Here is a 27893-nt window from a genome sequence, read left to right on the forward strand (position 1 = left end):
TCTCTCATTAACAGTCTTAGAACTGTTTTACGACATTACCGTGGCGTGATTGGCAAGACGAAGTTTCTACATCGATCCACTCCAATACAAATATTTTTGAAGTAAAGCTGTCAGCTGGTTGGAATTCAGGAAAGAAATGGTAAGTTCTATTCTATGAAGGATTGACGAGGCAAAGTCTGAGTTCATGAGGTTCAATCGTTGTTTAAATTTGATTTTGAAAGAATATATTTATGTGCCAGTTAGATACAAGACAAGTTCGTTTGTTTCTATGAACAGACAGACAAGTTTGTTTGATGACTTATGAATTCATCACTACGCCGATTAATATTCTTAAAAAACTAAACCACAGGAGACTCGCTTTTGTTTCCATGATTTGCTTTTTAAATTATTTTTAGCTATAATATTTATTATGCAAAGGGTTGATCATTTTGTCAAACACCTATCGTCAAATCTCCTCCATTAGTGTACGCGCTCGATCCTTGATAAGTATTTTAAAACTCTTCACTTCATTTGCAAGGAATAACGGTTAACCCTTTAACTCCCATGAGTGACCAAGACAGAATTTCTCCTTATAATATCAATACCATATCAAGCAGAAAAATGATGAGAGTAAAGAAAAATATTAATCAGGCGATGGTTAGTTCATCCAATACCAAAGTCTCCGAACGAACATCAAAATAATATTAAGGTAGACAGTAATGAGAATTCCTAATTAGATCTTGGGAGTGAAAGAGTTCAGGTCAAATAATTTAAGGATTTTAAATATGGGTTATGGTTTAAAAGGGTAATTACATCAAATACCGATGCTGAGAACCCTTGATTTTTCAGTTTTTCATTTCTCACTTTTTCAAAATATACATGAATCATCAATAAAGCATACACCAATCCCGTTTAAGATGCGTATTGAAAACTATTTCTTGGACATTTGCATTTAATCGAAGATTGCTCCATATGTTCATAACGCATTCACAATGAAGAAATTTATTTTTGAAATAGATTAGAAGGTACTCTTACTCGAATTTGAAATGAATTTTATCGATTCACATGCCAAGAGATCAATTTCTCGCCGTCATTTTCTCTATCAAGCGTCTAAACGATTGTCGTCAAAGTAAGAAAATTATTAAAAAACATACGGAGTGTGGGAAGAAGGGGCTTTTTTTGTAACCCGGGAACCGAGGTGTTGCAATATCGTCCTACACTTTCCCGCTTTCGGGTACGAAGACCGGAAAACAATTATTAGCAAGTCGCTATAAAAGTTAACCGAATTTATTTCCTTTTTCCGTGATGAGAATAAAGGAAATAACTGAGGTCAATAACGAAAACAAGATATTGAAGATCAAGATTAAAAATGAATATTATCATACTTTCTCAAGTATAATTGACCGAGTGGATCGAAATATATTTTAAAGTAGGCGAGTCCAGGTATTGTTTCTAAGAGCGTTTCTTAGCAGCTTCCGTTGTCTCCGAGTTTGTTCCGAGCCTTGCACTGCCCAATTGTTTTGAATCTTCGGCCACTTTTCAATTCATTCTCTTGGCCTTCTAAAATCATAATAATTTAGGAAAAGTCGAGGACGCAGCCTTCTCTCAATCAACCAGCAGAGAGTAGCTGTCTTCCGTCTTCAAATAAATAACGGAAAAGAATATATGAGAAAGGATAAAATTCAATCCACTTCCCACAGTGTTTATACAGGCAGCGGAAACTACCAACTATCGTGGGATCTAAACCTGAGAATTCGATATTTCAGTCACATTCAACCACAATTCGTTCCCTTGCTTACCAGTCAGTTTCACAGTCCATTTCGGAAAGCAGAGGTGTGACCAGTCTTTTTTCCACTGACAAAAAATGGATCAAGAACGATCGTGAAAAGAACCAGGAGGGATAAGTTCTATTTTTAGAACGATGTGGTAAGAATGAATCAATAATTGAACGTATTCATCCAGAATGGTAATCATTAAAAAATTAATTTGAAAACGATGTTTCGTCTTGTGCAAAGTCACAACATAAATCCTAAAGGCAGGTTTTCTTAAACACTGAGTGACGTCAAAAGTTTCCTTTCATATTAGGTGGCCGAATCTTGTCTACATAACTTCACCTCTTTATTAAAATCGTCTGATTTTCTTCCCTGAAAGTATCTATTTTGAAGTTTTTTAGAGAGAAAAAAAATAATTCGGAAGGGAGGGGAGGGCTTAAGAAGAGCATTCTGCACAAATGTAAGTTTGTTGAAGGAAACAACTTCCAATGTCTTTTATTATTATTGTGAAAGTAATTTTCGCGAAGTTCTTGAAAGCGCACAACAAGGCGAAAAGACTTCTCCTAGTATTTTACCACGGAATTAGCCTGTCGTTCTTGAGTCTTCAGGGCGAAATCTCTGCTCGACATCTGTGTAAAAGAAAAAAAAAGAGCGTACGTGATACTTCCTCTTCCCATTTTTTTTTAATGAAGCACGGAAAGCTGCGGTCTAGAAATCATCCTACCACGCCAGAACATTTGTCAAAAGAATTTAGCTCGTTAGTGAACTATTTTTGACAAGATAACAATTCTCTGTGGGCTTCCACACCTATCTGCCAAATAAAGAACTAAAGAACTAAATTTGCTACAGACATTTGTATACGCTAGGCAACTCTATTGTAAAGTATTTCACCAGTAGAGTTTTATCTTATATCGAGCCGCAAACTTTTATTTATACGGAGCTAACCCACTGCTCCATCATTTTTAAGCGCTGGTTTGGCCTTTAAAAGCACCCATTTTGCGAACAAAGAGGAAAAAGGACGGATAATTTGCTATTTCGAAAATGCCATGAATCGGGAATCTTTTGGAAGTTTCGTCCCGAATTCGGCAAAGTTCGGTCCTTGGATCTCGAACGAACTTCACACAGTAGATCGTGGAAGGGCATGGCGGGTATGTTTTATTTTTCTTCCGTTTTTAATGAATTGTTATGTTTCAAAACCACGTAAGGTGTCCACGACATGCGCATTAACTCAATCTCCTTTGCTTTCTAAATAGTAGGGACAAACATCAACCATCCACTGTGAACCGCGATTGCAAAAAAGGATAAAGTTATTCTTAAACGCAATTGAAAGGGAAAATCATGGCGGCGTTAGGCAGAATTAGGCCAAAAATTGTATAGATCAGAGGATTTACATCCGCTTTATTCAAATGATCATAAAACTTACATCAAATTTATATGAGGAACGCTGATAATATGAACTTGTTCAAAGATCAGCCCATTCGGTATTGAAAACTTCTATAAAAGGAATTTTTTAAGTTCTATAAAATCTCCTACCAACGCCACATCAGTCATGGGGTGCTATTTAAAAAATTAATAAACGTCATCTTCATAATTGCGTATTTCTCTCGTATCTTCCTGAAATAACTGTTCGAAGGGACATTCTGGGACGTAAGGAAGACTTGAAATAACTTTATTTCATATATATGTATATCCCAAACACAAAAGCTAACTGTTCGAAGGGACATTCTGGGATATAAGGAAGACTTGAAATAACTTTGTATTTATAGATACATCCCAAAGGCAAAAGCTTAAGAAACAACTTTATACATCATTTCGTGAACGTGTTACGAGCTTCGAAGTCGAACTTAGGGTAGTGTTTATTGTACAGTGAATCGTAAACAAATGGCAAATTATGCCCATCTTGTTACATCCTACGCGTGATGGGTTGAGCACTGCAAGTTCATGATTCGAAGTGCCTCTTCTTGTGATTTGTTATTGATTGAAACAAACGCACGATATTTGAACGTTTGGTTGGCTAGGAGGATATTCACTAAGTAGTTTGGGTCAAAAGCTACTTGTGTTAGCTAAGACATGATGCGAAAGCAAACCATCGTTGTTGTGATGTCACGTAATTGTCGCGAAAAGTGACGTAGGGACAAATTTAAACTTCAAAAAAGCCCACAAAAACTGGAATCGGAACAAAAATTTCTCTGCTCAAAATCGACTAAGAGAAATGCGTGTTTTTGTGTGAATTGTATGAATCACATTTAATTCACGTTTCCTTTTAGCTTGTCAACATTATGCAAATTTTGAGAAAAGTTTACCGTGGATATGCAAATTTCCAGAACTTTCAAACGACTCTTATGTGAACGACTCAAAAACGAGGTTGCCAAAAGAGCATTTCTTTACTTTAAGAAAGATTAAAAGATCGCACCTTAATCCCACTCGGGCAAGTGTAAGCGGAACTAAACAATAGGATTACATGTGACACTACCATGAAAATCGTAAGGAACCATAGCGTAACAATTGTTTAAAATAATCGAAGGAAAGCGAGGGAGTAATTTAACTCGTGCATCATTGTTTGGAGCGTTTCACAAAGACGTACCCACATAAATTTTATGTCGCTAACGAGAACCGGAAATAACAAATTTAATATTTCCTGTTCATGAACAAAAATTTATAGCGTTGGACCTAAGAATAATGTTAATAACACCGTTGCAACTTAAATTAATTACTCGTGGAAAAAAAAAAACTTTTTTCCGATCTCCTTTTTTAAAATTATAAGAATAGATTTTTTGTTGTTCATATTAAATCATTTTTGCACTAATATTCTTTCTGCATCCCAAACAGGGAAAAAGTTTAACTCAATAACGTCATAGATCAGCCAATCACAAACGCCGAAAATGTTGTTTGGGTTTTGTAATCACGTGTAGTGGTCACATGGTAATAGTTGAGTTTCTAACAACACGTGCGATTGGTCCGAACATAATTGGATCTGTCAAGACTAATAATTGCCATGATGAAAGCAACAATGAGCTGTCAATTATTATTTTTAGTCCCCTCCCCGGAGAGTTGGGCCGGTTAAACTTGGGAATATGGAGAAAACGAAGCCACGCGAATTAGAGGAAATTTGTAAAGCTAGTTGTTGAGTTGTGTTCGCGGAAATTCCCCCCGCGCTGAAGGCGCATGGAAAACCGTTAAAAAATCGCGAATTATTTGGCAGAGTGCGGTTTCTCAGCTCGGTATAACGATCGAGGGAAAGTTATACGCGTTGCCTTTGTTACGGAGCAAGCTTGCAGTTTTGAGGATTTTTTGTGTGGTTCAGCTTATTATTCAAAATCGACTCGCTCAAGCCTGCGTGCATTCACAAAAGTCGCTGCGATTTCTTCAACGGACTGCACGCTAGACACTGGGAGATTTTGACGAATGAATCCGCACGCGGGAGATAAGGAACTGAGCGATCTACTAGACTTCAGCGCGGTTAGTACAACTTGGAAAAATTTCTGACACACTTGCATTCGCAACTTCTCTTGATGTTGCGATTAGCGAGCGCCGTTGGCTGCAGTTTATTAACGATCGTGTTTGCTTTGTGTGTTGGCAATTTTTTTTTGCTCAGATGTTCTCGCCGCCGGGATCCATGGTCGGCAGTAAATCTAGTGGCTCTCTGACGGAAGCTGGGTTATCGAGTTCCATGCACGCATCTAGAACAGGTGCCGTTTGCGTTTTGTTTGTATGCCGTTCGCCATGAATTAAACTTTCTGTATGGACCTCACAGAACCTGCTACTCACACTAGAGTACATCACACCGGTTCTTGATTCCAACCCACATGCTTCTCTGCTTCCAAGACATAAAAATATTTCCTCTGCTGGCTTACTTTTATTTTTTCTTTTGTAGGTTCTTTAGACGAGACACCCACGTGGCAAGGCAGTTCTGTGTCGGCCTACGAAGCTCGGGTAAGCTGTGAATACAGTTAAACCTATGATGCTTTATGCGCTTGAAAATTAAAACAAATCTCCAAAACAAAAGTTCTGTAAAATTCGCTACAAATGTCAACAGGAACATTTGTGCAAAATTAGAACCACTAATGTAGCACGTGCCTGAACGGAAACTCTATATTTTCGAGCGATAATTTGTTACTTTATAAAGATGCAAAATATTTTACTAACAAGTGGCCCTTATAGACTTGTATGTTAGCGAAGCCATGCCCGTTGAAATGTTGTTTTCCATTTAGTTCGGCATTTTTAACACTTCACTGAGCAAAACCTGAACGACTGAATAAATATACTTCATATGACCTTTTTAATTTCGCCGATTTTTATTCTGTTTTAATATTTTTATTCTGTACTTTCCAGGCATATCACACGGATAGTCACGGTGTATACAGCACGATCGAAGATGTGGAGGGCGACTTTATTTCCCGTAAGGGAGCTGGTTTTACTAATTCGTATCTCGGTTCAAACTCTCTAGGAACTTTAGGTAAGAGTATTGTTAACGCAAGGTAGACATTTCGGCGAGGAATTGATTGTGAAATTATTCTTTGGCACTTGAATGATTCAGATAAGGCTCTACTTGTCTCGGCTTTGTTGTTGTTTTGTCGGTGAGCATCATAGCAGTACCTCGTTGCCTTCTTGAGATTGTTCGCACGATCAAGCTTCCTGTGATCCAAACATTGACGCGTGCTGCTTTGCTATGCTCTAGAATTAAGCGTTAAATCCTTCGATCGAATTGAAACACAAGACAATGAAAAACCAAATGCAAATTTGCATGGATTTTTTTCGGAATATGATCGGTTTGTTTTTTCCATGTATATAATATTTTTTGACGCATGACGAGATCGCATTTTCTTGTGGCGAAAACGATTTCTTTTTCTCATGATCGGTTTTAACGACTCGAAAGGGTTAGACGGTGGCGAAATTAGCGCAAAACAGTTTTTTAGATATTTAGATTTCCCCCTTGTATTTGCGATAATTTTAATATTTTAACGCGCCATGCTTGGTAAATAAGATGACCATATTTTATTTTCGTTCACTTCAAGTACAGAGCTGGTGGAGTAATTTGTTTTGCTTAGGACGTTTTTGCTGTTGCGAGTCGTTTTCTAGTGATGGCAGACTTTTGTGTCTCGGTTAATAAAATAAGCGATTAGGGCAAATTTTCATTTTATATTTCGTCAAAAAAAATTGTTTCCATTCATCCTTTGTTCACGTCAAATAGGAGATATGATAATATGCGCGAACATGCTTACTCGCGCACAAGCCCCACCCTCTGAGGGGTTTTACGATTATAACACATCTTGTTTTATGAGCAACATAAAAACTGGCGTAATGATAAATACCTACAGTAAAATTAAGGTCAATTTGAGGATTCCCTTCTTTCCAAAGTACCAACGAACGCGTGACTCGAACACATGTGTATGTATATAACATGGTTGAGTTCATGCACTGATTAAATGCTCTCTATGTCTTGTTAATTTTATATATGGTTCGGTTCATTGACCACGCAAATTTTACTTCGTCATAATATAAATTTTCACACATTATTTTTTATCGTTTTTAGAAGCAGATGTTGTTTTACCAGGTGAAAACGTTTGAGAGGTGTAATATAGATTTGAAAGAAATGATTCACTTGTGGTCGGTTGTTTTGGAGCTTTGACTGAATCGATCTCCCTTTAGCTGGAGTTAATCTGCCAAACAAATCAGCTATTTACACTTTGGGCTTTAAGATGAAACCTACATCAAGATCTTGGATAGGTTGACCAACAAGTCACCATGTGTGTATTTTGCATTGAACCTGCTCTATGTTAGGTGACATAAGTTAAACACAGGCTTGCCAGCTCTGAAAACTTCATAATTTAACAATTTGCATCGATTGAAAGTGAAGAGCAAATTTATGACATTTATTTTTTTCTCTCAAAATTTAAGGAATAAAATAAGGAATTTTGTTAAATAGAGATTTAGTAAAACAGAAATAACTTCTAGTAGCAAGTCTAGCTTCCTCCATGTAAGATACAAATGTAATTGAGGCAAAATTTGGCTTTTCTGTGCTTTGAGAAAAATCTTCTTGACCACAACTTTTTTTAGAACATCTCAGGGTTTTTTGAAGTAGGAAGGATTGTATCATTTGGCGTGCATTGGCTGTCAGTCATTCAGTTGTTCTTTTGTGAAGAGAGTCTCTCCTCTTTGAACAAAAGTTGGTTGGAAAATTGCCCAATATGTTTCAGCGTAGGGCATAGATGAGGTTCTGTCAATTTAGTTATTTTAAATGTTTGCAGTGGCTGCAGATGCATACTTAGAGTTAGACACCAGTTTCTAGCACATTTGACATTTTAGAATATCTCTGTATGTAGTTTTAATTGCTAGCACAAGTTAGTCTAATACAGGAAGGTCTCACACAATTATTTAAACATAAGCGTGATATGATTTCATTCTAGCACTAGTTAGTCTGACATGTAAGGACTAGTGATATCACAGTATTATATAATTGATGATACCATATAAGATATATATATAGCTGACAAGAAGTGACTGGGTTTTTTTTTTCTGCTTTTGTTTTGTTTTGGTTTTTTTTATTGTTTTTTTTTTCAGGCTATAGAGAATCCGGACTAACAGGAAGTCAGGTGAGTTTTGTTACCCACAATGTTCTCTAGGGATTTTTTAAGCAGTTGGGCATAATATTAAAATAGCTGATGGTCACAAATGAGACCTCTAAGGCCATAGGCATCTATTTTCCTTGCTTCAATTTATTGTTTTGTGTCCAATTTTTATCAATCTATTTGGGTACATGTAGAAATAAAAGGAAAAGTTAAAATGTATTCAGATAAAGACAATTCTTTCACTCTTTTGTTGTCATAAAGTAGCAAGTGCTTCAAAAACAAGTAGCTGGTAAAACCAATGGCTGCTGTTGCCTCTAGAGAATGCTATATAGGGATTCAAAACAAGCAATATGCAGTAGCTAACTTTCTACAGCTATATTGTCTAGATCACTTCGCTGTCTCTCCCTCACCAGCTCAGAGTGATATTTATACATGTATGTTGTGAAGAAGATGCATGTATAACCCTAACCAACCAATAAGGTTGTGCCCTATTGGAAAGGGTCTATATTGAATATTGAACTATAAAAATGACATTCAAAGGGCTTTAGATTTCTCAAAATTTGAAAGGCTTTTTAATCAAATAATGAATAAGGAAGCTGAATGTTTTACAGCACATCTGTTAAACACCACAGAAAATGCAACAGCTTTTTGGCTCAGTAATGTATAAATTGAAGATGTATTTCAAGAATAACCTCTTCACATGATTGGAAATAATAAATTTACCAAGGGAAATAAAGTAAAAGGATTTGTGCCAAACTAAGATACTTGTACGAGTAGTAAAGAGCAGTTTGTAAACATTACTTTTTTTTGAAGCTAGAATTTTTGTATTTATCCCTATGCATTGTTGTGCTCACATATGTATATGATGTTATTTCGACCAATGAGGTATTATAACCTTGAGCTACAGGAAGAAGAGAAATAGATAAAGGTTTGGAATGACAATTCACTAGAATTCAATTTCTTTTCTTTTTTTTTTTTTTTTTTTTACACTAAAAACAGTGACAACTAAACAAATTTGTTTTAAAGGCAACCTACTTAATCATCATTCACAATTCATGTTTTAAATCATGTAAACTGGGAAATGACCAAGAAGAAATGATCAAGACACACTTTTTCCTACAGAATAGACTCGTGCACTACCATAAAATAATTATTTTTGATGAATTTTATAAGTGTGCTAATGTCTGTAATAACTCTGGTAGCTCTAGTCAATCTGAAGTTTAGCTAATTACTTTGGTTAGTGCAAATGCAAGTAGTTCTAGGTGCTGTATGAGAATAAACAAGGGATAAAAAAGGCTTGGTATCCAGGAGGCAAAATTTGGTTCCTAAAAGAACAGCTTCCTGTAAACATTGTCAAAATTGGTTACAAAGGGATCACCTGCTAAGCTGCAATACTTTTGAGAGTTAAATATGGTCCTATCAATAATTTAAGGATTTGTACACCAGTAAGATGTTGTAGATCCACTGCACAGTGTTTTCAGAGGCTTGGCAAATACTTTGAGCATTTTTTTAAGTATCTTGGTCATGGACTCCAAGGAAAGGGTTCCTCATGGCAGAATAAGTGTACCCTACTTGTTTAATTGCATACTGTAAAGCATATTTCGTCATCCAATGATGTTCACCTTAAGCAGCCTATTTCACATCCCCATGCAGGAAGTACTTGCCTTCCTCACTGCTTCTTTTAAACAGAAATTTCCAATTTCAACTCAGTTTTCTTTGAAACATTCATTCAACAAGAAACCTACTGAGAGGTAGAATCGGGCAGAACAGTACAACAAGGGGAAAATAAAAAAATCATTAGTCATAAGAGGTTGGCTTTAGTCATCCAAAATCTAGTGTTCAAAAATTGATGGGTGCACATTCTTAACATAGGCTGCAGGTTTGGTGGATTCAGATTGTTGTTATTTTTATTTGACAATTGGGAATGTTAGAGTTATTGATTGATAAAGTGTTGTCTTTTTTACTTCAAGAGTCAAAGAAACCTCCAAATAGGTTCTAAACTGAACAACACAATCATTGTTAAACTAGATGTTTGCTTTCCGTTTTTGATCCCTCATGACTCATTCAAAATCAAACATAACAGTTATCCACTAATTTATAAACTTTCATAGACTTCATGGTGAAATCAGTTGAATGTGTTGCACAAAAGTTACAAAGTTCAATCTTGTCAAGGAGCTTCCCTTGAAAACACAATCTCGATGCACAATCTTTAAGAGTTGAGTATATTTTGCAATGCTTGCCTTAGGAATGAAACTGAAAATGATATATTAATTTATGGTTAAACACTTTATCAATTCTTGTTCATTGGGAAGGACCAAATCTATTAGAATAACTTCAGGATTTAATGGGTTTGTCCTACCATAGTTATCTTTATTATCATTATTATTTTTGTAATGATCATCATCATATCATGTTATCATCTTTATCTTTCTGCATGATAGACTGGCATTGCTGAATTTTTTTAACTGTAAATGCTCAACAACAACTTCTACAGACCTAAAACAACAACAACAAACAAAACAAAATTTTAAAGCTTTGTGGTTATTTTTTTCCCCACAGGCTGGCCTCCCTCCACCGCTGCAGACCTCTCATGATGTTTCTCTATCAAGTCCAGATTGTAAGTTCACCAATGTAGACAATTATTCATACAAAATATTGTGATCATGTACATGTGTACTCTAGGGCTCACATGGATAGCTTACCTCTCTGGTAGTAGACTTGAATTTGAGGAACCAGCATATAGTTTGTAATCCAAGAATCTGCGCTTAAATATGGTCAATATACTTGAAATCCAAACTTGTGATTAACTATTATGAAACAGACTGATGAGAGGTTCAAATTACATCTTTGGTAGGCTATCCAATAAGTAGAGACAATTTAATGCATCTTTTATGGTAATCATACAGTGTACACTTTTCATTTTCATTTGTATTTTGGCCATTTGACAAAACCTTTTGCTTATAATTACAAGCCTAGACCTTAATGTTTCTGACGTGAAAATGGGACTGCTTTTGTCTGTTAGGGTAGGAAATTTCCTGCATGCATCCCAAAGCAATTTTCCTTTTGTTTGATCTTATTGAATTGTAACCAAGCATATACATTTTTACATTATTGGTTGAAGGTTCTCCCTTCTTGTTACTTTTTCTCCCAATACAACTTCCTGGAACATTCCATACCAGTGTTTCAAGACTGCTCTTAATTTTTTCATTTTTGTTTTTAGTTTTCCTTGATCTCCCTATCCTCTCCACTTATTTTAGATGACAATCCTTTTGTAAAAATTCCATTGGCAAAACTTGGGTTCATTGATTGTAAAGCAGCTACTCTATAAGGCTATAAACATTTAATCATAAAAAAATCAGCTATTACTTTTCAAAAATATTTCTCAGAAAATGAATACCAGTTACTCTCATCTAAACATACCAATTCACCAATGAGTCAAGCTTAAGTAATTTTGAGCATTTCACAGATCAAAAGTCTGCTTGTAGTTTATTAGAATGTCAATTCAAACTGTGGTCAGTCTTAGAATAAGTTGTGACTTTACTTTTGGTGAAATAGTTATTTTTTTGGTCTCACAATCTTTTAGATATAATTGCATGTACATGTACTATGATAAAAATGTCTATTTGTTCTTAAAATTAGCTGTGAATAATCTTTGGTGTTAAAACTCAAGTATTTTAGACAATGCACTATTATTTCTTGTGGAGAGATTGCTAAACATTAAGCTTTCGTTTGATTTATCAAAGTATAATTACCACAACTGCTAAACCTGAAAAGAGAATTTACTTTGTTTACATTTTTCCATGCTTTACAATGTCAGCATGGGGCTGATTAAAAGTGACACCCTGGAGTTTAAAGAAATACCTCTTGGTCTAAACTGTGGCAGAGTGATTATTCTCTAGTACTAAACAATGTTGCATCATATTCAAAGATCATTCTAAATAGATGTTTAGTTCTAATTTTAGAGTCAATTTTCTGGTCCTGTTTACTTGAAGAAATGAAAGTTATGTGATTTTTAATTTAACAGAAAGTTTGAGTTGCATGCAACGTCATAACTTTACTATGTTATTGACTTCTCCAAACAAATGGAACGTGAAAAAAACAATGATTCTAATCTGCAGGAGAATCATTACAACATGTTTTGAGATCAAAGTTCAAAAGAAGCATTTTAGCCAATAAGTAATTTTGTAAGCAATGAAAGGAATTTGTCTCGTCATGGGCAATTAACAAGTGAACCCTTAAGTCTTTACTCGGAAGACCTACTCAAATCTGTCCTTATTTAGTCATTACAGAATTTATACACACAATGTGTCTTTTAAAGTTATTAGTAGGTAATTTAAGAGATTGTATCTTTCTTTATTATTAATTCAGGGGATCCAAGAAGGAAACAGTACTTTTTAAACACTAGATGGCTTAATTTACTCCTGTCTTCATTGAAAATCTATGACACTTACAAAAAATGGTGAACAGGAAAGCATGGTCAGGTTAACCAATGCATGACTGAGTGACATCACTATTGGAACTGATATATCATTACATTAACCACCAATAAAGCATTTTCAATGGAACATTTTTAAAGCTGCTTTTTAAAAATGTTGCCATTTTTCATGGAAAAGTATCAATAATATTATGATATCAACTACTTTTTAAAACTTCAAAGATCAACATAGCTTTTAAAACTTCAAAGATCAGTGTAGCCTTTAAAAAATTGTCTTTGTATGTGCCAAAAATTTGACAATGGAGGCAGCCATTTTGAATGTGGTGGCGTAATTTCAAGTTGACAAATCTTACTTCTCATTTTTTACATCTCTTGGTATCATGGTGGCTGCTGGTCAGGAAATATATGTAGTTAGGGGGGAAAAATTATTCAGGGGCAGGGATGTTTTCAAGGCAACTTACTTAATCATCATTCACAATTCATTTTTTAAAACATGTAAACTGGGAAATGACCAAGAAGGAATAATCGAGACACACTTTTGCCTGCAGAATAGACTTATGCACTGCCTTAAAATAATTATTTTTGATGAATTTTACAAGTGTCTGTAACAACTCTGGTAGCCCTGGTCAATCTAAAGTTTGGCTTATTAATTTGTTTAGCACATATCCAAGTAGTTCTAGGTGCTGTGTGAGAAAAAAAAAGAGATTAAAAAAGCTTGGTTTCCAGGAGGTAAAAATTTGGTTCCTAAAAAAACAGCTTCCTGTAAACATTGTCAAAATTGGTTACAAAGGGATCACCTGCTAAGCTGCAATACTTTTGAGAGTTAAATATGGTCCTATCAATAATTTAAGGATTTGTACACCAGTGAGATGTTGTAGATCCACTGTGCAGTGTTTTCAGAGGCCTGGCCAAATCTGTCCTTATTTAGTTATGAAAGAATTTATAAAAATTATTCAGAGTCAGGGAGATTTGAGGAAAAGTACATCTTTTGAAGATTAAGTCAGGAAACACTAAAATCTTGAGTCAATAACTGAACTCATTCATCTTGTTTGAACCTCTTCATGATGAAAGATTCTAAGATTTGACGTTACGTGATGCCCACAATTACTTGTGTATATTGTTTAAAATAGTTGTTAGATTCCTGATATACTTATTGTTTCCCCTTGCAATGTACATCTTAGTTCAAGATTTTTTGTAAATGAAATCATCCTCTCTTACTTTTGCCAATTTTATTGTTATCTCCAATTTCATAATTGTTGCATGGACATGAATTGTGTTGGATTGGTAGTATATTGTTTAATGAAATTAAACATTAAACCTGACAATGGGTGTCAAAGAAATCAGTCCTTTTTACAAATTACACTAAAGAACTATCAGTTTGTTTACAATGAATGTAACTTACTGAAAGCTTAAATAAATGGATAGAGAAGATGGCTGTGTAAAGTGGTTGGAGGCCATTATAACAACCAATTCATTCAACTTTACACTCAAGGTTTAATAAGTCGAGGAAAAGTAAGGGAATTTCAAAATCCTATGGCTACAGCAATCATGGGTGATCTGTTTAGGAAATTGATTTTTTTTTTAGAGCCTTGGAATTTTTTCTAAAGAACAACTGTACTATGTGTGCATCATTAAATAAACCTTGATAGCCTGATGTATGCTACAAGTACAGTGTTCACCCTTTCAGACAGTAACCAGTAACATTTACTGCCTGTAGTACCTCTTATTACCATTTAAAATTGCTTGGAATTCTTGAAATTCGACAGGTAAAAGGATTGCTTTACTGGTTTGAGAATTTATTTTACCTGTCATGCTTAAAATAAGGGAGAACACTGATGTATGATGTACCCACCCCCTGTCTGTACTTTTCACACATCTACCATGTTATGAACTTGTTTTCAAAATGCATTCAAACTGCTGTGCAGTCAATTATTTTTTTTCATACTTGAAATTATTTTACTTGTGATTCAATCTAACCATGATGTGATATATTAAATTTTATGGCAAATTGTAATATTAATTGACAGCACCAATAGGTAGCATGCTATGGTTAGAGGTCTTGACACCATGCATTATGTTCTTTATTTCTATTGTTACTGTAGCATGTGTTGTTTACCTTGTGGAGAAGTATTTTGTCCTGTCTAACCACTGCTTGTTAATGTCTTTTTTTCTAGGGAGAGGAAGAAAGTATAAGTCAAGCAAAAACAATAGCTCCCTTTCTGTAAGTGTGCCGAGATATGAATTTATTCTGGGGAGGAAATCATGGAATTTTGAGTTGATTACACATTCACTGTTTGACCTTTCAATAATGATGAAGACTCCGGTTTTAAATAGTAAAATATACTTATATTGTACCTTAACCAACAAAAGGTGTACTGGTTTTCAGCTGCATTCTGTTTGGTAACTTAATGTTGTAAATAATCTTAAGTCACATGTAAATGTTGACCTCTTCATACATTGACAGTACATAGTTTGACTTTGATCAAACACAATCATTGACTGCCTCTGATAAGTCAAATATTTCTGCCAATGAATAACAGACCAAGGAGTGTTTGTTACATGATAGCTGAATAAAAAAATAAGTTTCAAGGGAGGAGAGGCTAGGAGTCTGAAGTCGCAGCATGCAAGCTTTTTAAAAAACAATGAAAAGACATATGAGTGAGCTGTGGCCTTTTAATGCAGTATTTTTGAAAGATGCTACTCCCAATGATTTTATAAAGATGTTTTAATGGCAATCTAGGGCTTATAAAAATGTTTTTTCCAGACTTCTTTAAAATGAAGGGAAGACTGTAGTTATTGTCATTCCATGCTGTGCTGATGGATTTAAAACATGCATTTGAGAATTATTCATTGTCCTCCATCTTACGAATTTCTGATCACTGCAGAGTCTTAGAATGCTAGATCATGGTAGATTACTTAGTTTTTCAAAGATAAATACCAGCTGTAAAGCTTAAAGCACAGAACATCTGTTTAAGTAGGAAGGAAAAACTGCCAAATTCTTCCCCTGACTGTAGAGGTTGTGGTTTCTCATTTAGGATAAAGTTACAGGCAGATAGGCATAGGTCTGCCAGTTATCACTGTCACCTAATGTCACATGATAGCCTAATCAGAGCTTGAGTGCCTGTGATTGGTAAAAACATAAGCAAGGCCTTTGTTTAGATAGAAGGATCATCTTACAGTAATTAGATTATTGTCCTAATGTTGCCTGCATGAGGCGCTGTTAGGGAGCAGATAAAATAAGCCAGACAATACTTGGCCTGTTGTTCAGAGCAGTGATTTTTCTAAAAGATTTTTCCATGTGGAGACATCCATATCCTCATCAAAGACCTCTACTTCCCTATCATGCCAGGGGAAAGGTATAATTTATATCTTTGAGTACATTTGAGGCATTTCTATTGAACAGGGTTGTTTGAATAATGGTTTTATTTACCCTGATGTCACATCACTTTCACTTCAAGATGTGTCCTCAGAGATGAAACAGAAGGTCTTAAATATTGCCTGCGTCATTTCTCTCAGCTAAGATTGGGAGCCTAAATCAGTCATAACAGGATGTAGATAAGCCTTGTGGAGATTTCAGAACTTCCAAGAGCTTTGAAAAGCGGTTTCTTGATCCCATATGCTGAGTAACTTGAAACAACTGTTACTTCACTGTGACCCCCTGTGAAAGACAATTTACATGTGCTTTTCCTCTTCAATTATTGTTCAAAATGCTAGGATAAATACACATCAGGATGGCTGGTTGTGAAATGACAAGCCAGCTCTCTTCTAAGTGACTGCTGTCGCAATTTGCCTCTTGATCCCAGTTTATCTTTTAGTGTGCTTTGGGGTCTAATATTGCATCCTTTTCATTCTTTGGGATGCTGAAATTAAACATTGTTTTTTCTTTTACAGGTCTATTCACCAGGTGCCGATGACATGATGCCTCATCCTGGGGATGCCTTGACTCAATCTCATTACTCTCCTAAAGGGGGAATCTACGCTGATGCTTACTACATGGGTGAGAAGGATTAGCATATCTTGTGTTCCAGTCGCCATCTTGCACTTTAATTTTTGTGCTCTTTGACCACCATTTTGGAAGAGTCTCTTGTTACAGTCTAATTTGTAATTTTCTTTGCGCCCAATACTTCACTTTCTTGTTTTCCTCTTTACTGTTCTATTATTAGTAAATTAGTTCTTTTATTAATCAACCAATGACTGGTGGAATTTGTTGTAATAAAGCTGTCTTGTCCCTACCTGAAATTTCTTTTAACATTCTCTGTTCCTGACGTTTTTGTGAGCAAAATTGTTGAATCCACTCAGATGTTTCCTCTCACTGTGTCAGTTGTCAAAGACACAGGCTTCTGTTCTCAACTAGCCATAGATAAATAAGCAATGCCATATTTCTTGTTGAATTACCAGCATGAAAAACCCCAATGCTTGTCATTGGAGTGAACTGAGAGGATACTTGCTAGAGAGCAACTCAAAATAACATGTGGTAAAGGTGAAGTCGCTTAACAGACTGTTAATAACTACAAGTCTGTTGAATACCTGCAGTGGCTTAACACCACACTTGATTAGTTTTTTATTGGGGGCTATTTCAGTTACAGTGATGTGGTAAAGGCTGTTATACTCATTTGTGTTTATGGGCACTTCATTTGTGGTTTCCAGCTGAAGTAACATTATTCTGTCATTATAATCAATCTTATCATAAATCAAATTTTTCATGGCTTGTGTAGTTCATGACTCAAAATACACTGTCTTTAATGTGATTATTTTCAAATTTTATTGTAAATTTAGCTTTATATCTCTTTTTCTGTGAGAATTCTGAGATTCTGTACTCAAAAGGCTTCTATTTGCTTCAATGTGCACTGATTTCAGTGTTTGTAACATGTAACAGAATGAGTTTTTATGAAGAGCACCTCCACACTTGATCTGGTCCATTTTTTTTTTCACAAAGGAGCATCCAAATAACAGGCTTTTATTCTGCCACATGTTTTGGATGAGCTACCACCTCATAGACAATTCATATTTTGTCATCTGTTTTTCAGATTTTTGTACCTTTAATTTTTGTGATGCCAAAAATGTTGTTAGGTTGTGATCACCAATTGATGTACATGGTTTCTTTTTTTCCACTTTGAGATTTCCTATTTTACATTGATATACGATGGAAACAAAGCTTCTATGGAGTGTCTTTGACCCTACCTCCTATATCTTATATAACACAAATTATTTTTGCTGATTCCAAGAATTCTTTGCAGTAATTATGTGTTGTTTCATAACCGAAAAACATCATAAGGAATTGGTATATGTTAATTTTTAGCATTTTTCCAGAAGAAATGAAAGGTCTCTTTAAATGGTGCTGTATTTTTTAAATATTTCTTTCTTCGTGTCTCAAAGTCTTTTGTCAACATGTAAATTAGATTGCAAGTTAGAGTGATTAACTTTGGTTATAGAATCTCGTTCAATTTACCTCAAGGAATTTTTCATACATGAAATCAAGCAGTCAAACAGTATGTGTATATGCATTTCATGCTGATGTTGTGTGAATGTTATCATGTGTTATATTCTTTGAAGAGGCAATGACCAGCTTTGCTAAACTTGATGCAACCCTTACCAAGCTAAGACTTACTAAGCAAATGATTTCAATGAAGGTGAAGAAATAAATTCCTAAAAGGCAGAAAATAACTTCAACAAAAATTTACTAACAAGAATAAGAAGGGAAAGTAATAATAAAGATACAACAAGACCAAAAAAATTCAAAATGCAGCGCAAGATACATGAAACACTTGAAGGGAAGGGATTATGATGCAGAACCTAAATGAAAGCCCACCACACCAAAGGCAAGAAACAGGGAATCTTTAGAGTGGTGTGATTTACATCAAGTGCTAAAAAAGTAATGCATAAATGAAAAATGAAAAGATTGGGAGTTAATGAAATGGTGTGAGGTGTCTAAGAAGTTTGAAATCAAATAAAGAATTAGACACAAAATTTGTCATACCTGAACATTACTGAAGCATTGAAAAAATTTTAGAGGCTAAAAAGGTCTTTTTTATTGTTTTACAAAAATAGAGAGAGAGATGCATTTATAACTGATTTTAGGTCAAGTCATGATGCTACCTGTCACCTGGTTCTTGTTGAATAAGTACATTTACATTCTCATCCTGACAATTTTAAGCTCTTACCGTATGTGATTGATTCAGTTAGTTTCAGCTGTAGTCTTTCTGTTGGGTTCTTTGTAAAAAAAGTTGCTCTTAAATGTGGCAATTCTTGGACCAAATCGAGATTTACCCTCTCTTTAGTCAAGTGCTCTTTTTATTAAACTTTATTCCTTTAGTATCAAGAAATCTTGATTTGAAAGCTTGTTCTAAAGTATTAATGAATGACTTTGTGGCCTAAATTGTATCTTTAAGTTTTCTGTCTTACTTCCCAAATAGAGTCTTTTAACTGCTCTTTTTTGCTCCAGTATTGGAGATACATGTGCTTGTTGTGTTTTATCCTATGAGTATGTAATTTAAATTTTGAAGTGGGTGCCCACTATTATATAAATCTGACCAAGCTATCATAGACTTATATACAAGCAGCTGCTTGTAGCCACTTGTTCATGCTGATGAACATGTTTCCAAAATTTGTTTGGTATTTGCTTCTACTTTCTTTAACTTTATTCTTATCCAATTCATTACTTAAGCTGATGTTAAATGGCTGATGGGAGGTGTTAAACTTTTCCCCTTTGAAATAAGTTGAAAAGGGATTTCAAGGTTATATGAAAAGGATTTCAAAGAAATATGCTGTGTGGAAGGTGTTGTAACTCAATTTCTGCTTTGTTTCCTTTTAGATCATGGCTCACCAGATCCATGGGGGCACACTGGTCAGCTTGGTCCAGGATCTTACTCTGGTTCAGCTGGCTCCTACAGCAACAGTTATGGCATGCATCCAAGAGATAGCATGGTGGGTTACACAGTTCAGTTACAATCACAATTTTGCTGGGTTGATTTGGTTTTGCTTAAGTTTGTTTACAATGAGGGGTTTTGTTTGTTTATTTTTAGAGCGATGTTCGTGGTATTCCTGTTTCAGCATTAGCAAAGGGGCCAGCAATTCACCAACCTAGGGTGGGCTTTGTTTATGGTGTTAAAAAATACACATACATCATCTCTGATCAGCATTGTGCTGACAACTTCCTCTCATCTCCTTGAACACAAGCTCAGCTGACTGTAATCATTGCAAAATTGGGTTAGACACATAACATGCTGGTGCCATTTTAAGGGTTTTTATTGCTGTCAATTAACATTTAACACCACCAGTAGTCTTCCGGTCATTTATCACCTTGTGGGTCTTGCTTTTTTTTTCGTTTTCTCTTCTGATTCTCTGACCCTTTCACAAGTGTCATGCATGAAAGAAGTGAGTGTTAAGCTGTTTGAACAAGGAAATCATCTAATCCTTATGTCTTTATTCTTAACTGACCAGTGTCTCTTAACACATGGAGAACTACATGTATTTAACATACTTGTACTTTGTATTACTGATTTTTGATTGTCAACCTTACACCTTCAATTCAAATTATCATTTAATTGTGGGGTACAGAAAAATAAGATGGGTATGTGGTGAAAGTGTGCAATTTCTTTTTTTAACGTAGCTTTATTCATCAAGCATAATTTGTTAATTCAACCTTGCTACCTGCATTTAAAACTATAAAACATCTCTGCTATTTTCTTTTAACAGCTTATTCAAAACTTCTCTGTTCATTAGATAGACTTTTAATTGTGTATCTTATCAGTATCCAAATTCTAAAATTTGTCCATTAAATTATGAAGTACTTTCATGTATGTGGCTCTCTGTTGTGTGAAACAAAGTAACAAACAGTTTGAGAGTATAGCAAATTTGTCAGATGATTTTCTTAAACAGCCAGTGAAGTAGTCTGGCTTCCAGTGTGAACTTTTTATTTGGTAGTTTGGCTGTATACCAGCATGAATGGGAGTATTTTGAATTGCAACATTGTTATAACAGATTTGCCAAATGACTCTGATTTCAAGCAAATTTATTTTAATATCAAGAATCATATACTTTACCTCAAAGGTAGAGTGCTTTATCCACAGAAGTACAGTGGTACATGTAGGTACTTAAGATATGTATTGCTTCAGCTAATCTTTTTCCACTATATTACACAGGGCTACCATCACTTAGGCCATGGTGAGCCAATGGAGAGACTGTCAAGTTTACCACCGATGACATCTTTTAGGCAAACAGGAATGCACCATGGTCAATCATCACCCTATCTCCATTCTTCAGTGTCACCTCCTCTCAATGGAAGTGATCCAATGGGTATGGTCTTTGGTTTAAAACTAAGCCTTCAGTTTTAAAGATATTATAATTCAAGCAAGAGAGCTGAGCTTGTTGTAGAAGAACAGCTTATTTCTTTTTTTTAAATATGAGACAACATTTCCTGGGAACTTAAACTGAAAGTTTGATTGAAAAAGAGAATTTTTTTTTCTAACTTCTAAAAGATTATCATTGGAATAATTTTCCCAACAGGGTTTTCATGCCTCTTAAGGGAGGATCCATTTTTGGGAGGGGGCAGTGTGGGTCAAATCATGTGGATTCACTGGTGTTTGATGTACCAATTGAGAAATCTCCCAACAAAAAATCTGTACAGGATGGCCTCTTTGAGGTGAATTTTCAAGTTGCAAGAAAAATAGAATGAAAGCCTATTTGCTTCTTGTAATGCGCTGCTTCATGTTTATTTGGGGCACACCATTGTTGTTCCTTTTTTCTGTTGTTTATGTGATTTATCATACTGTTACTTTTATTACAGCCAGTCACAGCTCTAGGGCACCCACATCTGGTTCACAAACTGGAGACACACTAGGGAAAGCCCTAGCATCTGTAAGTGCAGAATCCTGTTTGAGGATGTAATTTCAACAACCTTACAGTTCATCTAGGAGTGCTGAAAGAATAAGTTACTTCTTGCTAATTTTTAAAAAAATCAACAGGGAGTGTGAAACTGTCTTTTAATGACATAAAAATTGATTGTTCTTGCAGATTTACCCCACAGACAATGGTGGATCATACTCGTCAAACCCAACAACACCAGTAGCATCTCCTCCCCCCTTGGCTAGTGTCAGTGACAGACCTTTATCAGGTAAGATGCTTTGCCCCAGCTTGACCATTTCTGAAGTTTGTTTCAACCAAATGTGATTTCAATTGCAAAGAGCCATATTAGGAAGATTGTGAATTGTCACCAAAGTCTGTCATTAACCTCTGACTTCATTTAGTTCTGTCCGACTCTTTGTCTAATTTATAACTGTTGCTTTAGATTTTATTGGTAGTCAGAGTGTTCATCCTTATTTTAAGCATGCAGATTAAAAGCAATTTTCAAGTCAGTAGAGCAATCCTTTACCTGTTGAATTTTCGAGAATTCCTAGCGATTTCGGTTGATACAGGAGGTAAGTTTTAGCAGTTACTGCCTGGAAAGGAGAGCACTTTAGTCATGGAAGAGAAAGACATCTAGATTAATAACGATGTTGTATTGATCTTATTACAGCTGGCTCTGGAGCTTCAGGACATTCTGCAAGCTGGGGAAGAACTAATCAACCAACATCACCTCCATATGAGAGCCATCTGCATTCTCTTGTGAGTAGAAGTTTGTCGTGGTACTGAGTTAATGATTAACCCACTACACCATAGCATTAGAGTGCATATTCCCCTACTGTTCTGTCTCCATTTCCTAAGGTGCTGACCAGGAGAATGTGTTCAAAAATCACAATTTTCTGTAATAAATAATTATTTGCTTTATTCTTGTGGCCCTAATGTGTGGCTTAGCAGTGGTATTGTAAGGGGAAATTGGATTCTTTAAGGGGTCAAAAGGTTGAAAATGTTGTTGATTAGACGTAAGTGATTAAATAATGGTTTATCGGGTAGACAAATGCAAATTAAATAGGAAAAAACAAAAAGGGCACCTGAAAATTTGGTGCAAGATACGTGTACATTAGCCTTGTATACATTTGACTTCTTTCCTAAAATCCATGCATTTCATCAAGGTCTGCAAATTTTACATTTCAGCAAAGCAGAATGGAGGAGAGGCTTGATGATGCTATTCATGTTTTGCGCACCCATGCTGAAGGTAGCCTCCCTCCTGGAATGTCACCAGTGGTAGCTGGAAGCTTGCTGAGTGCTGCTGCGGCAGCAAGTGCAAGTGGGGTTCAGGGTGTTAGCTATTCAACCTCTGTGGGAAGTAGCGGTACATCAGCAGTCCCCATGGATCAGATGGTAAAGCAAACCTGTTTTGAATTGTACTTCCATAGCTACTGCCATCTTTTTGGTATGATCGTGGACCCCTGCAATTCAATTTTAATTTGTACCCAAAACAAAACTCAAATGAAAGTGAAATTGTGTTTACATGTACAAATGCTTGAATGCTGTCCCCTCAAAGAAGTTAGTGAGGCAGAGATACAGGTTAACGCAGCTAAGAAAATGAATAAGTTGAAGACGGGATGACTGTTTTTGTGAACTAGCTGCTCTAGTATCAGAGTAGCCAGATAATAAAATTGATTGGCAAGATTAATTTTTCACAAATGTCTGATCATGACGTAGACATATCCCCAAAAAAAATTATTACAAATTATTTATAGAAACTAAGAATCTTCATGGACAAACCTTTGTCATTCTTTAGAGTGGTGGACATAGTGGAATGGAGGATGATCCAGGAATGGCATCACCAAGTAACCTATCAAGTAGAGGAGCAGCGTCACAAATGTCCCCCAGTACCTCAGAGACAAGTGAATCAAGATGTATGTACAAGTTTGATGTAGTCTACAAGTAATCAGGTGTTCCTTCTCGGGCAGTGGTGTTAAACAGAAGAATGATTTTAATTGATTTGAGCACCTTTTTGTTGAAATGTCTAGACTGACTGGTTGTATGGAATTAAGTAGTGGCCATTTTAAGGCGTTATCCTAATCCATTTGAGGAAAATTTGACATGCACAAGAATGCTGAAACGCACGTCTCAGAAATGATACTTCAGCGTCTCACTTTACAAAGACAACTACCGTCCTCTTTTAAGTTTATTTCGTGAAAAAGGGCTTCTAAGCCAAGTAGGTTTGACAGGTCATCATAACTGCATTGCTATATTTATATTTGAAAGATCAAAATGTTGTAATCTCTGTGTAGTTTGAGGATGTAAGGGAAAATTGTTGTAAATCGCCGGTAATTATAGAGTTAATTGTCTTTCTGCCTTGGCAGATGGTTCTAAAATGGACACAGGAGGCGAAAGTGCAAAGAGCAGTAAAGACTCGTCATCGAAGCAAGATTTGAAAAGTAACGGGGACTTGGCAGAGGACAGAGACAAAAGGGATTTGATTGTGGATGACGATGATGACGATGATAAATTGACAGAAGATGGTGGTGTTGATGACAACGGCCGAGTCAGAGTCGTCAGGGAACAAGAACGAAGATATGCGAATAATGCCAGGGAAAGGTATGATCATGAATTAGTGTAAGTACATGCAGGAGGAAACAGCGGCACAGTAGAGTCTGATACCCGAGTATCTATAACCACTTGTTATCTGAATGACTGGACTCGTGTCTGTGTTACCAAAAACTGAAATTGCTACGTACATAATACTGTATATTGGTGTGGTGAGCTTGCAAAGGTTCATTTAGCCACGTGTTGTTCAGTTTAGAAAATTGTTATTATTTTATTAGACCTAAAGTACAGGAAATTGTTGGGCCGGGTGTATGATAACTCCATTTTTCGGGTTTCTGTTATCAAAAACCATTTCAGACTGAAATTTCGATATCATTAAATTATCTGAAGAAGAGCATGTTTACTCGGAATGCCTGCAATCCCCGACACAGCAGGTCCTCAAGAGGTTGGAAGGCAACAGTTTTCAAGCTGATTTTTATGGTCTTTTTTCTCAGAAAGGTTGAAAATTTATCAAGTGCGACCCATGCCTGAAGCTTGAAGGAATTTGGTCGGACCAAAAATTGTCGTGCGCACTTGTCTCACGGAACTGAAGACAGTTCTTTCGCAAACTAAGCAAAAATTTTCCTAGTGCGTCGAGGCCCTAAGTAACATTTTCTCAGTCACTGAGTGATATAAAAAAAATAATAAACAGGCTCTGCACTGAATCATACTATGTATAGAGAGAAAAAGTCAACTTTCATGAACTACCTAGCTGCTAAGTTCCCGGAATCTGCACATCTTTGTGACCTGAGAGTTTTTCATCCGGCGGCGACATTTTTAATAACCGCAAACAAGTGTCGATCGTAAAAGGCTCAAACCAGTGTGAATCTCTAGGATCCCTGCAAGAGACAGAAAAAAAAAAATGATCCCAGATCGATTTGATATTCAACAGTCCAATTTTGTGCTCTGCACCTTGCCTTAACAGGTTGAGAGTTCGAGACATAAACGGAGCCTTCAAAGAATTGGGAAGAATGTGTATGATGCATTTACAGGGTGACAAATCCAACTCTAATACTAAACAGACTAAGGTGAGATGCTAAGCTTACTACCCACATAACTCTTTATTACAGGATGAGGGTTCGAGACATCAACGGTGCCTTCAAAGAATTGGGCAGAATGTGTCAATTGCATTTAGAGAGCGACAAACCCCAGACCAAGGTAAAAAAAAAGACAAGTTTTGTCACTTCCAAAGGTTGACTCCTTCTGTCATCTCCATTTGAAATTTCCTGTTCAGTTTTTATTCAGTGACCATGTTTACAATGTTGTTTAAAGTTGCATGTCACTCTCCAAGATGCCCTTGATCTCCAACACTGATACTACTGCTGTTAAAGAAGCTTCTTTGTTTGTTATATAGATCTCTTTAAGGCCTTGAGTGATAAAAACGAATAACATGTATGCAGTGTGAATTTGCAAATGCCTTCACAAACAACTCGGCTTGTAATTATATCCCTCTTCAAAATGTGAAAAAGTGATCCACGTGCCCTGGTGACTGTGATTGTGTATCGTTATGATCGAATTTTATTTACTCACCCACATATGGTTGCTTTGTCCCACAGCTTGTAATCCTTCACCAAGCGGTATCAGTCATCACAAGTTTAGAATCACAAGTTCGAGGTAAGCTTGGAATAAGATCGTGGTATTGTTTCAGAACTGATAGTGACTGTTTTTATTTCACATTTTTCCGTCATTTCTTATTGTGTTTTTTAATTCTGGAAAGGAGTAAGATGTTAGGCTTGTGGATTGTGAGGATGAGTTTTTCCCTAACTTTTAAGTCAATTAATTAGGGAATCAGACTTAGCCCTTTGGATCCAAGCCATTGAAGCAGCAGGGAACTGTTATCTCTACCGGCTGGCAATTTCACCTTATAAAACTTTTATTTCCGGATTTTCCTAGAACGAAATCTCAACCCCAAAGCAGCTTGTCTCAAAAGGCGCGAAGAGGAGAAAGTTGAAGAGGAAGCCCCGGAGAAAAGAGCTGTACCGGGAGTGGACAAACCTTTTGACACCTCAGGGGCAGCAGCAGGGCGTGGGAGAGGCAGGCGAGGAAGAAGATCTTCAAGAGGTGGGTGGGGGTTCAGTCAAGTCGCAAACCTGTTCGATTTAGCAACAAACTTTATAGTTCGTCGTCTTAAGTGAAGTAGTTTTTTTATGAAAATATATTCTCTTTTACACAGTTCCTCCCTTATCTTTATTTTACTTTTGAGATTGTGAATGTAAGATTTAAAGGGATCTGCAGCAGTTTCAAGGGTATTGAGATATTAGGAAGTCAAAAGCATTCTTCAACCTTTTCAGTTTAGGGGTAATATCTGATGCGTTAGGTAGTAACAACTGATGTTTTACTTTTTCGCTCTAACAGGGGCTTTTAACGGCGAAGGTCGAGGAATGCCATGTGGACCACTGAACGGCTATGAACCAACGGACCATGGAGATCCACCCTCCTTAAATGCGTGACAAGAGTAAACATGGAAAAAAGTTTTTAATGGAACAAAGCTATCAGAGTTTTATGTAATTTACAGATTAAGTACTAAATGCAGCAAAATAAGTTTAGAGCAAGAGAGAGAAAAACGAAAATCTACAAGAAGCGACCTCGTCCGTACTAACCATTTATCACTGCTCTCTTTCCTACGCGGCTTAAACTGAGTCTACTTGATTGACAGTTTTTTCCTTGTTTTGTTTTGTTTTTTCCTTCTCTTTTCCCGACGCGTGGCTCCATGGCGTATATAACGCTAGAAAAACCCAAAAGAAGCGTTGAACCTTGTCAATAAGTAGCTTATGTTACGTTTAAAGCTTAACTTGATAACCAATTGAAGATTGCCATGCTAGGGCCGAAGTTTTCACCACGATCAGATATTCTTCTCACTTCAGAGCCAATTCTTGCTTTTTGTACTTAAAGCTGATTTGATAATTAGATATACATATGTCTTATTGCTATCCTCAAGTTCGATTCATGAAGTCTTACAGAAGAATTCTGCTTTAAAGTTGTAAATAAGAAAAGAATCACGTATCGTCCAACTTTCCATCTTAGTGTGACGTAAGCTACTCTCTTCTGATGAGGCCAGAGGTTAGCGTCCAGGTTACATGTCTTATGTGCGGCGTTCCAAGTTCAGGACAACCTTGTGATGTTTTCCTCGTTCCTTCTCCTACACTGAACTATTTTAACAGCTTTTTCATCGCGCCATGAGATGTGTTTTATTCTTGGTATTCCTCAGAAGAAATAGGCGTTTACTAATTTATCCATTATACATTTCACTAGACAACTAAACATTTTAGATGATATTTTTATGAATATTACCGGTTACTACTTAGAATAGCAATCGCCGCTAGTTAATAACATCATCACCCAGACACTGCTTTTGCACTGCATACCATCGAAGACTCCTATAGCAACGATCTTTCCCCTAGGCTTTTTTCTGCTCTCATTATATTAGCTATCAGTTGCTTGACTATTAAAGATCGATTGAGTGTATTTCACTTGATTTATCTCGATATGTAATGGAATACTTAGACAACCTTGGCTGTTGAATTTGCAATTTAGCGAGAGCCGTGTTTTGGTGATAATGGTGACCTAGGAAGGCCTTTCAGAACTCAGTGTAAAGGCATTTTTTCTGACAATCGTAGAGTATAGCCATTGATGTACATAGAATTAAATACTGATCAGTCAAATAAAAGCTCAACTTACAGTAAGTTTTCTGCTGGTTCCAGACAC

At 36.1% G+C, this 27893-nt stretch overlaps 1 protein-coding gene and 1 long non-coding RNA gene across 7 annotated transcripts; one reads left to right on the forward strand and one right to left on the reverse strand.

Moving 5' to 3' along the window:
- Positions 1 to 27871, forward strand: LOC131776012 (transcription factor 12-like). Of its 6 annotated transcripts, none has more exons than XM_059092144.2 (21): positions 1 to 139; positions 5347 to 5440; positions 5626 to 5684; positions 6084 to 6207; positions 8313 to 8344; positions 10880 to 10937; positions 14930 to 14976; positions 16647 to 16752; positions 19567 to 19679; positions 19778 to 19840; positions 20897 to 21050; positions 21541 to 21611; positions 21768 to 21867; positions 22270 to 22358; positions 22788 to 22994; positions 23398 to 23515; positions 23966 to 24200; positions 25114 to 25216; positions 25745 to 25802; positions 26082 to 26249; positions 26544 to 27871. In XM_059092144.2, exons 1-21 carry the CDS (start codon positions 137 to 139, stop codon positions 26636 to 26638), a joined length of 2097 nt encoding a protein of 698 aa, XP_058948127.1. In that variant the 5' UTR covers positions 1 to 136; the 3' UTR covers positions 26639 to 27871. The 6 variants fall into 6 exon arrangements, with proteins under 6 accessions (XP_058948127.1, XP_058948125.1, XP_058948129.1 ...); XM_059092142.2 differs by lacking the exon at positions 1 to 139 and adding an exon at positions 4798 to 5210; XM_059092146.2 differs by lacking the exon at positions 1 to 139 and adding an exon at positions 4798 to 5210 and having other exon boundaries at positions 6084 to 6150.
- LOC131776013 (uncharacterized) lies at positions 37 to 15249 on the reverse strand. Its single transcript, XR_009339517.2, has 3 exons — positions 15111 to 15249; positions 14872 to 14925; positions 37 to 2380 (listed from the first exon to the last, which is right to left on the reverse strand). It is a non-coding gene; the product is annotated as an uncharacterized lncRNA (long non-coding RNA).
- Positions 27872 to 27893: the final 22 nt, after the last annotated feature.

This window comes from Pocillopora verrucosa, chromosome 1, assembly GCF_036669915.1.
Source record: "Pocillopora verrucosa isolate sample1 chromosome 1, ASM3666991v2, whole genome shotgun sequence".
Classification (NCBI taxonomy): Eukaryota; Metazoa; Cnidaria; class Anthozoa; order Scleractinia; family Pocilloporidae; genus Pocillopora; species Pocillopora verrucosa.

What these genes read in the sequence shown, in the direction of transcription:
- LOC131776012 (XM_059092142.2), top strand. Translation starts at nt 5,157, where the DNA reads ATGAATCCGCACGCGGGAGATAAGGAACTGAGCGATCTACTAGACTTC. An exon ending in CCGGACTAACAGGAAGTCAG is followed by an intron (nt 8,345 to 10,879) that starts GTGAGTTTTGTT and finishes TTTTCCCCACAG; the next exon opens with GCTGGCCTCCCTCCACCGCT. An exon ending in AGAGACAAGTGAATCAAGAT is followed by an intron (nt 23,516 to 23,965) that starts GTATGTACAAGT and finishes CTGCCTTGGCAG; the next exon opens with ATGGTTCTAAAATGGACACA.